The 12,814-nt window shown below is 31.8% G+C and overlaps 1 protein-coding gene across 1 annotated transcript; it reads left to right on the top strand.

The window, feature by feature from the left end:
* The first annotated feature begins 9,735 nt into the window (after positions 1–9,735).
* LOC133689205 (transcription factor RAX2-like) lies at positions 9,736–12,239 on the top strand. Its single transcript, XM_062108992.1, has 3 exons — positions 9,736–10,112; positions 10,912–11,041; positions 11,237–12,239. Exons 1-3 carry the CDS (start codon positions 9,977–9,979, stop codon positions 11,877–11,879), a joined length of 909 nt encoding a protein of 302 aa, XP_061964976.1. The 5' UTR covers positions 9,736–9,976; the 3' UTR covers positions 11,880–12,239.
* The last annotated feature ends 575 nt before the right edge of the window (positions 12,240–12,814 follow it).

Genomic DNA, 12,814 nt, shown 5'->3' on the forward strand with positions numbered 1-12,814 from the left:
CTTTTATACTCTGATCGAACGGAGGGTTCAGAAAACTAACGAGTAAATTTCTCCCAAGTCACAAGGGATTTACCACTGCCCACTCCATAGGAATTTATGTGCAGGCTTAGTAAGAGAGAAAAAAAGCATTAGATATCCTAGTCAAATTTACTTCATAACAATGTCTGTCAATCGATCTGTTCATAGTAACACAAGCATTCCTGCTGCTCCCTTTTACACCTAGGAGCAGGTCCAATTCTGTAATGTTGTTTTATGTGAAAAACTAGCAGCTAAATTTCACAGTTGAGGGAAAAAATAGGGATAATGAGCTAAAGAAATAAGAAAATTGGTGCAAGGGGGTTTAAGAATTTAAAAAGAAAGAGCTAAAGATGGAAAAATAAGAAAATGGGTGCTCGGAAAGTGATAGAGAGGAGAGAAAAACAAGGAAAAATCAGTAGTGGTGGTGGGATGACGAGGAGAAGGGTGCTTCAGTCCAGATGCGAATTTTGGGCCCCGTCTTTATGGCCTTAATTCTGAAGGAGGGGGGGATGTAGTCTATCTACGTGAACTTTGCTAGTAGTGGATTCCATGCCAACGAAGAAACATTTCTAGAGGAGCCCAATCTGTAACTTGTATGGAAATTGAAATCTTTAAATGATAATCAGTTTCACGATGGATTTTGAGGGGAAAATCTGAATTTCTAAAACCGGGGACAGCAGAAATGGTTCGAAAAAACTAATTTGCAGGATGATTTCTTCAAGCCCGTCCCTGTTTTTTAAAAGAATCCGCCATTGCTTAAAACATAAGAGCCTTTCCTATTATGATGCTTTATCTTGGATGGTTAGTTTCTAGCAGCTGAGTTTCGAGATATATATATATATATATATATATATATATATATATATATATATATATATATCAAAGCTAACTTTCTAATTATTTATTTTCCGGAAAGGTGGTTTCCCAAAGAGTACAAGGGACCTTGTTTATGGATGCTTGACACCAGGGTGGTAAGTGGCCTTTTCCTCACATTACCGTTCCACGTTCGAATCCAAAAAACAGTTATTGGAAATAAATTTCTCTTCTCGTAACTCTGAATGATTAAGATAGTCTTTGAAAACGTGTGTGTTTTAAAGGTAAAAATTTATTTATTTTTTAAAAATTAGTTTTTTATTGTTTTGATATGCTGATTTTAGTAATAATTTTTTTTAAAAAAATATTATTTTAATACATTTATCAATAAAAATACTTTGAAAAACAATCGCCATCACAATATTAAAAATTATCTAAGGCTTGCCAAAAAAAAAAATTATTTAGTTTCAAGGAGAAAAAACTAATATGGGGATAATATTTTTTAAAATTCAAATAAAACTTATGATGTAAACAACAGGATGGGATTAATTTTTCACAAATTCTATATAAACTATACTCTCCCAATTGACAGTTCACCTAAATTGTGAATATGGACCTATGACATATATCATTTTATTTTGTTATAATTATATTTAGTCTTTGATCCTATATTATACATGAATTTTATGTAAAACCATATTTTTATTTACTTCAAATTAAAATTAAAATTTATAGTTTTCATTGCGTATTGCGTATATGTGTTTTAAAAAACCCAACACAAGCAATACTAATGTTTTTTAAAAAATAAAAAAAATTAATAAACCTAGTTAATTTAATAAATATAAAAAAGAAGTCCGAGATGTTAGTCTAACAACATTAATGTCATCGGTAGATGACATGCACCTTGTGTTATTCAATTCTTCCTGTTCATGTTCGTTCTCGTAAAATGAAACAAAAGGACTTGAATGCTCATATTATAAAAGTAAGAGTATAATACTGAAAGAACATTGATTCAATTTGTTTCTTCGATGAGCACATTTTAACTACATTTTTGTGCCAAACCACACATTCTTGAGATTTAACATTTTCTTTGGAAGGTCTAAGATACAAATTGTGAGAGAAGCGTGGAAGAGGAAGAGTACTCGGGAGACAAGATCAACACAAGACTGAGCACCTGGGAATTTTTGTGCAATTAAAGTCGAGACAGACACAAAACAACTCTAGAACACGTACGTATTCATGTGAGTTTCTAAATCACGAATTCATCAAACAAATATCACGAAGGCACAAATATTCAATAAGAGGCTAAAGAATAAAGATCCTCTTACCAAGTTCGCATGTTATATTGTTTTGCTTTCGTATGGATTCTCTTGCGTAATCACTCTGTAGCATCATCAGACGCCATGTAATTGCGTTTGGTGAGAAATTGCTCCCCTTTACCACCCTATCAAGAGCGTGTTTGGCAGTGTGGTTGCGGGTGCTTTTCAAATAACTTTTCGTGCCAAAATGCATGCCAACGATGTTTTTTCATTTTTTAAAAATCATTTTTAACATCAGCACATCAAAACGATCCAAAACGTACAAACCATATTAAATTTTAACAAAAAAAAAAAACAAAAAATTTTCAAATTTTTTGGGAACGCGGCCGCAGCCGCGTTCCCAAACGGTCCCCAAATCATTTCCCGAAAACAAGGTCTTACATCAATAATTTATTAAAAAATAATATAAATTATTTCTTAAAATTTTATCTAATAACTTAAATTTTTATATTAAATTAATTCTTTAAGATAGTATTAAAACCTTAATAATCAAACAGACACAAGTTTAAATCTCACTGTCCTTATTTATTTAATAAAAATTAAAAACAAGATAATATAAACTTATGCAAGTTTTAAACCCGAAAAACTTTTACTTAAAATAATATATTAGAAAATAATATAAATTATATTTTAAATCTCAGCTATTAAAATTTTAAATTGAATTGAAAGTTTAACCCAATTCATCCTTGTCACTTTCGGCGGTAGAAAGTTGTTTAAACCCAGCTTTGAAAAGTTCATTCAGGTGATTTATACGGGTAGACTGAGCCAGCAATGCAGCCACATGGGATCCAAAATCAGTTCATTTCGGTTCGTCATCTCTTCAGACCCGGCCTCTTGTGCTAGCATCATATAATGCAGTGCATATTTACACGGGATGATTCTGATACTAGAAACAAATAATCATATAAAATTATTGACCAAGTACACACACACACACATGTCATCAGAAAAACATATTAGTCAGTTCTTGTGTTTTTCCCTTTTATTATACTCACAGCCGGAGATAGGCGGTCTCCTGAACAATCTGTAGTTTTGGCCCTAAAACTTGTAAAGTTCAAGTTTTGACATCTCCTAAATCTATTTCTCCTACCTAAATCTCCCGCAGATATTATTGATTAATCCTTACAAATCAACCCATATATCACATGAAGCACTCGGCAGTCAAGGCACTTAGCCCACCTGGGCTCATCCATGGACATAGCGTGAAGTCCATGACAAGAATGGAGTAATGGTCTCAGGTTAATTAATGAGGGGTGTTAATTTCAATGAAGGATGCTAAGATTTTCCAACACCCTCATCTGTATGGTGGCCTGTAGAGTCATACAAGACAGCTTGTTTCAACCATGATTTTACGGTTGAAAGTGAAAGAAGGGGAAAAACATAGAAGGGGTTTTTGTTAGAGACTAGGGAAGTTTCAAAACCAGGAAAAAATGTGGATGCTTAGCCCCCTTTTGGTATTGGGTTCTAAGGGGGTGGGCTAAAATTTGAAAAAGCGTTTTTTTAAAATTATTTTTTAAATATTTTTGGATTATTTTAATATATTAATATAAAAAACAATTTTTTAAAAATATATTATTTTAATGTAATTTCAAATAAAAAAATATTTTAAAAAATAATTATTACTTCATTTTCATACTATCTACATCATGTGTGAAGAAACTTTTTAAAATTGATTTGACTTGAGATCATGACAGAGACGTTTCTCAAAAAGAAAGAAGAAATATAAATAATGTATATGATAGTATATAAAAAGCTTCTTGATTTTTCTGCTATCCCACTCTTAAAAACAGTGTTTAATTAAAAGATGAAACTACGGAGATGAAATGTAAAAAACTGGACTATTATGTATTTGATTTGATGAATAAGATAACGATTTCTCTCTTTGTATTATTAAAATGGATAGGAGAGAATAAAATATTTAAAATAAATATTTTATCCATGGATAAGGTTGTGCTTGAAATATATTTTACATTTTTTTAATTTTCCTATATTTTTAGATTGTTTAAATTTCATAATTTTAGATAGAATTTTAATTTAAAGTTTAAAATCGTATACCCATGTTAATAAACCTCTCCATCTTGAATAATTAAAAAAAAAGATTGAGAAATAATATTTTTTTAAAACATATACAATACAAAAAATGAGATAACAAATTAAAAAGAAATGAAATGAAACATAAAAAAAAACAAATAAAAATAAAATGGTAAGAAAAAAAAATGTAACCGATGCTTGGACCAAGCTAGCCCAGGCACACTTGGACCACTGGGCAGGTCCAAGTAGACTGGAAAGGAGATGGAACGACACTCCATCCTCCCTGTGTTCATGGTGTTAATTTCTCCAATTAGTCACCGGAATCTGGTTTGTAGTGGTGTTTATGAGGATAAAGGGTGAAATAATTCATTAAAACTTTTGCTGTCTCTGTCTAGAGCTATAGAAAATTTTCTCCCTTTTGTTTTAGAGAAAAAGACAGTGTTGAATTTTGTTGTCTCTTAGAACCAAATTTATCCTCAACATCCCTTTCTTTCTACCAGACATTTCCAAAAGATTTTTTTATTTTTCAAAGGTTAAATGATTCAAAAACACCATGAATTTTCATAACTTTTAAAATTTTTAATTTGATTACAACGAACAATCTTTTAGTATATTACAGGTCATTTCAGGTAGTATTGATCATGCATAGAAGTTACTCGACAGTTTTAAAAAATAACACTTATAGTTGATTGAAGGGACTAATTGTTTAGTATTGCTTAGCCTTCTTAATACTATAAGAAATTGTGATATGATAATTAAGTATAATTCTAAAAGGTGTGGCTTTTTCACCGTACAAAACTCTATTGTTCATCCTCTCACATGTTATTATGGAAGGTGTGTGCAATTTTTTTCAACTTGGTCCTCAAACTTTTTTTTTTGGCGGTTTAGTCCTAATTAAAGACCACTTGATTTTGATTTCTTATGAAAGAGTGAGATTTAAAAAAGAGCGACCGAAATGAGAAAAGAGTTAAATATAGGTGGTGTGCTATAGGTTTTGTAAAAGAAGCATTTTGGTCTTTGAACTTTACAAATCATGCAAATTATACAATTTCAGCAGCTCAATATTTTTCCAATTCAATTTTGATATAAAATTTCATGTTTTTATTTTTTAGTTCTTGTTTGAGAGAGGAGAGAGAGAGGTTGCTAGATTACGGTGGTAGAGAGAGAAAAGTGTCGTTTACACCATTTTAGGCCACCAAAAGAGATGATATTTGTGTCAAATGATTCCATTTGATTAAGAGAGTTTATATTATGTGTTTTTTACATTTAAAGTTCATGAAAAAACATATCTGAGCTCAGGCTAATTTTTTGTTTCGATTAATTTTGATTTTTTAAGGCCATAAATAGGTTTATCATGGTTTCTATGATGTTTTATAGGTTTTTTTAGGTAAAAAAAACTTAAGCCTCAATTTTTTAGATAAATCAGATGACGCGTAGTCTTTTTTTAAAAAAAACAAAATTAGGGCGGACGACACTAATTACAAACAAAAACAAATTAAGGGCCTAGTTGCGCGAGCCCTGACAATTGGTTTTTACTCAAAATTGTTTTTAATTTATATTTAAATTAGTACCCCTTCTCTCTTTTATTTTATTTGGAAAACCTCTTTTAAATGATAATTATTTTTTTAGTTATGCATTTAAAATTGAAGAATTTTTCTGATTCATCTATAATATTACTTTTTTTATCTTTTATATAAATGAACTTAATTTTTTAGAACAAAAAAAATATTTTAAAAAAATATTTCTAATATGAGCAACCTTACAAGGTCTTTTTTTTTTCCTTTTCTTTTATTCATTCAATTTAATTTGTGTCTCTATTTCTATTATTATTTGCTTGAATAAAAAAATTATTTTAGTAAACAAATTTAACAAACACGGCCAGGTAAATGTCTCATCTTATAAAATTAAATATCTTGATTTACACATGTCTCTTGATTTTTCAAGTTTTTTTATGTATCGTTATTAACTATTTATTTATTTATTCGCACATATAGTTCATGGTTTATTTGATTACATCTATGCATAATTTTTTTTTATTTGAACTTAAATTTCTTAAATTACATGAATATGTTGAAAATAAAAATATATGACCCGTGATGAAGCGCGAGTCATGTAACTAGTGTAAACTCATTTGGAATAGAAAAAATTAATGGTACTAATTAGAGATGAGATTCGAGCTAGTTGATCAATTGTTAGTAGTACAAAATTATAGACCGATGATGTCCCAAAAAAATATAAGCAGTTTAGAAACAAAGTTTATATGTTGGATAATTGGTTAATTTCTTAGTTCTTGCAATTTGATCTATTCTTCCTATCTTAGGTAGTTGGAAAATGACGTTTGATAATCTAAGATGGCTGGTAGCAAATAGTTGGTGACTGGTAAGTCGAGGTGGTTGGTGCCTGATAAGTAGAGGTGATTGAAAGTTGGTACCTGCAAAAAGTTTCTTTTGATACATGTGAGGACTCTCAGATGTTTAAGTAAATATATTTATAGAGGAAAAGTGAAATAATATTCTAAAAAAATAACTCTAAAAATATGTATGTAGTAAAGAATAAAGTTTGTGAACCTTGAATTTGAAGGCTTCATGTGTATTTATAGTCCACGAGTTTTGTTATTTTTTGGAAAAGAAGGGGTTAAAGTGTAATTTTATCTTAATAGCATTAATGAAGGATAAATATCCCTTACACATGCATTAATAAGGGATAAATATCCATTCACAAACATTAATGAGATGAAAATATAACAGATTATGAGATATTTTTATGCACATACTAGTGTAAAGAGAGTTGGATAAAAAAGATATTGATTTAGTAAAAAATATCTCAGGAGAGTATTGGACTCAAACGAGTTACTTGAGTTTGTTAGGGGTGAAAAACAGGCCCAAATGCACTACTTGGGCCCATGATAGATGGGCTCGGGCACGTGTCGAAGCCTACATGAGGTGTTGACTTGTTGCTTAGCATGACAGTTGGGAATGCCAGCGCCCATGTTCTTTTAGGGGAGATCTTTTAGCCTTCTAGGGTTCCTCGATCCATTAAATTTGGGTCCATTATAGACTTTTCAAAATAATATTTAGAGCTGAATCTCTAGTAGTTGAAATGCTTATATTCAAATGCCTCACCAAAGATATACATATCGAATAAATTACATTAGTATTTCATTTATAAGTTATCATAACAAAATTATCCTAATTTTTTTGACCATCAAATAAAAAAAAATACAATAAGTGGGAATAATTTTCTAAAATAAAAACTAAACTAGTTCTGTTGCTCTCATTTCATTACGTGTATGGATTCAAGATATAACAAATGGATTCATAAGTTCTTTTATGACACAAACACAATATATAAGATTGACCAAATAAAAAATCAGTACTATTAAAAAAACCATAAGTTAATAATGATGAAACTCGATTTATTATGACAAAATCTAAAAAGAAAATGGGCAAGTCATGAGGTACTCATTGACACTGTTAGTAAACTTAGACTAATAACCTAACATTGAAAATTCTTTACTCAATTGTTTGTCTAGGTCGAGATTCAAATTAAAATGTGTGAAAGTTGCAATAATGTTACACAATTCATTTGGCAAGTCCAAAACCAATATTTTTCTATTGTTTTAGTATTGCGATGATGATATATTAGATGTCACACGACCAGCCAGGGTAAACATCAAATATACGATCCTAATCATGGACCTGATTATAATGCATTAAATCGGCCAGGCATCTACTCTTTCCTCTCCCTTTTCTATGGCCATTTGGACCTTATTTGATCTTGGATCATATAAAAATCAATATTAAATTAAAGGTTTAATAGAGAATAAGGGATTAAATTAAAAGAAAAGGGCTTGGCTCTGGTGGGATGAGATTCAGACTGTAATTGAAGAGGTATCATTGAATTAGAGATTAAATTGAATGATAGTCAAAACATAATTGAAAAGTTATTATCAGATTAAGAATTAAATTGAAAGGGTTAAATGAGATTCAATGCTTAATTGAAGAGTTATTATTGAATTAACGACTAAAATGAAAAAAAAAAACACGTGTGAACATGTAAAAAGCTCCACCAACTTAGAGCGACATATGTGGTGTTTTACTTCCTATAAAGACAATCTTGTTTGGTGTCTTTGGAACTGTCTCGGTGTCCTTGTTCTCTTTAAGTGGTGTTTGAAACATACTTCTCTACAATGTGGTGCTGGCGAAAATTTTTTCTTCCCTTTTTTTTTTGTTTTTCTCTCTTCTCATTTAGATTGTACAATCTATACTTTCATTTATTTTCTTTTTAATTTTTTCCTCTCTAGTTTAAATCTTTTTGAAAATGGAAAATTCAATCAATTTTTTACACAATCAAATACAAATCCAAAATTGGATGTTTTTTTGACTACGCGAGAAGTCCACAAAGAGAATATAGAAATAAAATATCAAATCCAATTGTGAAATTCATCAACATAAAAGTATAGAATAAAAAATGCTACATGACAAAAGAAGAAGAAGAAAAAACCAGTTACATTATATGAATCCTCAGTAAAACTTAAAAAAGAGAGACTAAGGAGATGCAACAAGGAAGTGCCCATCTCCTTTAGTTTTTAGTTTTTCTTAATGCACCATACCTTGTATAATTTCTCTCATGTCAATTATGTTTTCCATCAATGGTATATTTTTTTAATGGCCGAAAAGGGAGAATTAATAAAAACGAGACTTTTTTTCTTCTTTTCAAAACATCTCTCATATAGATTTAATATATTCTAAAACAATATTTTTTTATATTATTTTTAATCAACTAACCTATCCTTTATGTCAATAAAAATCCATTGTGATAATAAAAACAAGATGAGGTTACATTTGATTCGTGTTCAAAAACATAAGGAACATATATAAAAATAACAAAAACATGTTTAGTTGAAAACACAGAGATTAAGACATAAAATAAATTTAATTTAGAAAAATTTTAAAGTGAATTTCTAGCATATAAAATAATGAAACACTAACTATAACTCTCGTTTTATTAGGCTTGGCCTCAAACATTCACATGCTAAGGGGGTGTGTGATACTATTTTTGTTTTTGCTTTTAGATGGTTTTGGATTGAAAAAAAATATTAAATTGATGTTTTTTTTAGTGTTTTTTGAAGATTTTGATATGTTAATATAAAAAATAAAAAATAAATCTAAAAAAAATTATTTTAATATATTTTCAAGTAAAAAATTATTTTAAAAATCATATTGCATCACAATCTCAAATACACATAAATTCTTTTTATATGAATGTAATTAAATTAAGTAAAGCATATAAGTGAACCAGGACAAACTACAAAGCACTCTTTCTCTGACCAATTAAAGTAGTATTAAATTAAATTAATTTACCAATATTACCTCGATAATTAAAATCATATACAAGCTTATAAGGAAGCGGGTGGTGATATTTTTGAACGTGCCTAGTCTTGTTTAGTTTACATTTCAAATGGCGTGGTTGTTGACTGCTTCCTGCTGATGGTGGAACTAAAATATTATAGAAAAAAAAAGTTCAATAAATAAAATTAAAAAAGAAGAAGTCATAAAATGTCAAGAGGTTCTTCTCTAATTAAAAGGTTCTGGGTACCATCTGCTGCTGGACTAACTTTATATCCTTCACCATAGAAGCTAGCCCACTGTTTTTCCCTAGGCATTTGCGTGTCTCAACTCTCCTCCGCCTCCTCCCCTCTCCTCCCTCTCTATCTCTCTTTCTCTATTCTTGGCTTGTAGGTAAGTAGCTTGTTGTTGGAGAAGACTTAAAGAGTGAATTGAAAGCAAAAAGAAATGGGGAGAGCTCCTTGTTGTGACAAAGCAAACGTGAAAAGAGGACCATGGTCTCCTGAGGAAGATGCCACTCTCAAAAGCCACCTTGAGACTCATGGCACTGGTGGTAACTGGATTGCTTTGCCTCAAAAAGCTGGTAATCTCTCTCTCTCTCGAACACACACACACACATATTGGTTTTGCCTGACAACAATTTTCATTTTTTTTTCATTTAGGATTTTAGCTTAATTACTAAATATCAGTCGAGTCAGATGCTGAGAGGCCTAGAGGGATTATGTTCATTTAATTTCCATATATATTTTCATCTACAATATTGCAAATGCATCAAAAGATAATACAGGAAGTCTTGCTTGCTTCCCCCGCTCCTCTCTTCCATCTTATCAAATTAACATTCTTGTTCTCCAGTGCTAATTGCAGACATTTTGACCATCAACAATTAGTGCTGTGTTTTTTTTCCTGTTTGCTCAAACATTTTCAGTAAAAAACAAGCCTTTCCCGTGCTACTGATTTCTTTTCTTGGACTTGTGTACTGTAGCTGTGTAAGAAAAGGCAGACTGTGGTTTGACTCCTTGTTGTAGTACTGATCTTGGTTCCTGGTTCCAGGGTACTCCTCATATTTTCCTACATCATTTCAAGTTTGTATAGAGCAGCTTTTCCTAGGTTTGATCAGCCCAATTATTAGGGCCATTTGGTCAATTTATTTAGTAGTTAATTGGTCTTTAGCCCATATATAATTTCTTTTGTATTACATATAATTGAAATAATTTTACAATATTGAATTGCTTTTCTTTGCATATGTTTGATTTGCACGCAAGGTAATGCGCCAATTGTCCATGCTTTCTTGCTTTGTAGTGTAGCCAAGTAAGTAGTCAAACCCCTTCAATTTCCTACCTATTCAAGAGCTAAACCTTGATTTATGATCTTATCGGTCACAGGCCTTAAGCGATGCGGCAAGAGCTGCCGGTTACGATGGCTTAATTATCTCAGACCAGACATCAAACATGGAGGCTTTACTGAAGAAGAAGACAACATCATATGCACTCTCTATAGTCAAATGGGAAGCAGGTAAGTTTCCGGGTCTACTTAATTTGTTTTTCTTTTTTGGTTGAAGCCTTATTCGATTCTACATAATTATTGTATGTGTCTTGTCTATATATACAAAGCTTCGTTTGGTCCTTTTTTACTGTATGGAATTTGTTTATATCTGGCATGCTACCATTTGATTCATAATTAATTACTCCAACTTGTTGTTTCGTTTAGATGGTCTCTCATAGCTGCTCAACTGCCTGGAAGAACTGACAACGATGTGAAAAATTACTGGAACACCAAATTGAAAAAGAAGATTCTTGCGGGAAAAATAAGCCTCACAATCAAGAACAACCCTACCAATGCCCCCGCTAACGTTGCTAATATTCCTGCCATTCCCTGCTCAACATCTCCTATTCTTTATGTCCCTAAAGCTGAAACCGAAAGTTCTGTCACCTTCTCCGATCATTATTCATTAACTCAAATTTCAGGAACATTGCCCGCCTTATCTGATATTGGTTATGAACCTATTATCAATAGCACTGCCCAGAACTTGAGTCCAAACCAATTCCAATTTTCTAGTTTCCCTGGGGTCATTGACATGTCTGAATTTTCAATGAACAGTACTCACATTGTTTCTCCATCTCAAGAAGGTTCGACCATTTCAGATTCCTCTTCACTTGCTATGGATAACAAGGGTTTCTCAGTGCCCAGTACTAACGGTGGTCTTGAGGATGTTGGGATATTTATGGATTCCGAACCTGGTTTTCCTAGTGATTTTTTCAATGGCCTTTTGCTTCAAGACAAAGCTAGTGAAGTGGCCTCTAATTGCTACCAATATTTTGCTGGTTTTGGCTATGTTGATATTAAGCCGTAAGGACTGAATCGAGGCGTCACTAACCAATATTGACAAAGTCCCAGAAACGGAAAGAGACAAGTATAGCTAGTGGGTTTCTCTTTCACATGTAATTTGAACCCAGGTCTCTCAGATTATTTCAAGTATAGCTAGTGGGTTTCTCTTTCACATGTAATTTGAACCCAGGTCTCTCAGATTATTTTCATCACTTCCAAGTAACTGATGAGGTCTAGATATTAGGTTTTAGGCATGGAAAAGCATTTGTTCTCTGAATTGGGCTTTATAATTGTTTCTGTAGCACGATAGGAACATCAATGTAATGCCACAACAGTGTAAGTGATCTAGTTTTTATTACTATTTTTAACTCTCTTTCTCTACCAATCAAGGTACCCTGAATTGTCAGCTTTAGGGGTTTTCAAATTTTGGTTTTACCATCTCAAAGGGGAGGGTGCACATGAATGTGCGAGCGATGGCATCAGCATGTATGCCTGTTTCTGGCTGGCGAGTCAGTGTTCACGAAAGTTGCATGGGACTCTGGCCTATTCAAAGCTCAGTGCATTGAAAACGTCTCCTTCGAACGCTAACAATAAAAGATTCTCTCGCCCGCACATATGGCAGCTCCATGCCTGTAAATTTCCTCTTGATTGTCATCACAGTGCATCATCGTCTTCCATGGGATGTGCAGCACAATTTGCCCCTTTCAAAGATGAGACTCTTTCAAGCACGATTAGTGATTACGTGAATCAGTACTGTTTAATAACGTCACTTGGTTTTACAAAGCAAGAGAATTTGAACAAGTCTCGGGGATGAGCAATTTTATCCTTCTACCCTAAAACTAATTCAAAAACAAATCAGAGAAGCCATCCAATGCATGTTTATCCCTTTCAATACAAGAACAAGCAGGAAAAAAGGTCATATTTAATCTGGGTTTTAAGTTTGATTATGTGTCTTTGACA

This window comes from Populus nigra, chromosome 3 (assembly GCF_951802175.1).
Source record: "Populus nigra chromosome 3, ddPopNigr1.1, whole genome shotgun sequence".
Lineage (NCBI taxonomy): Eukaryota > Viridiplantae > Streptophyta > Magnoliopsida > Malpighiales > Salicaceae > Populus > Populus nigra.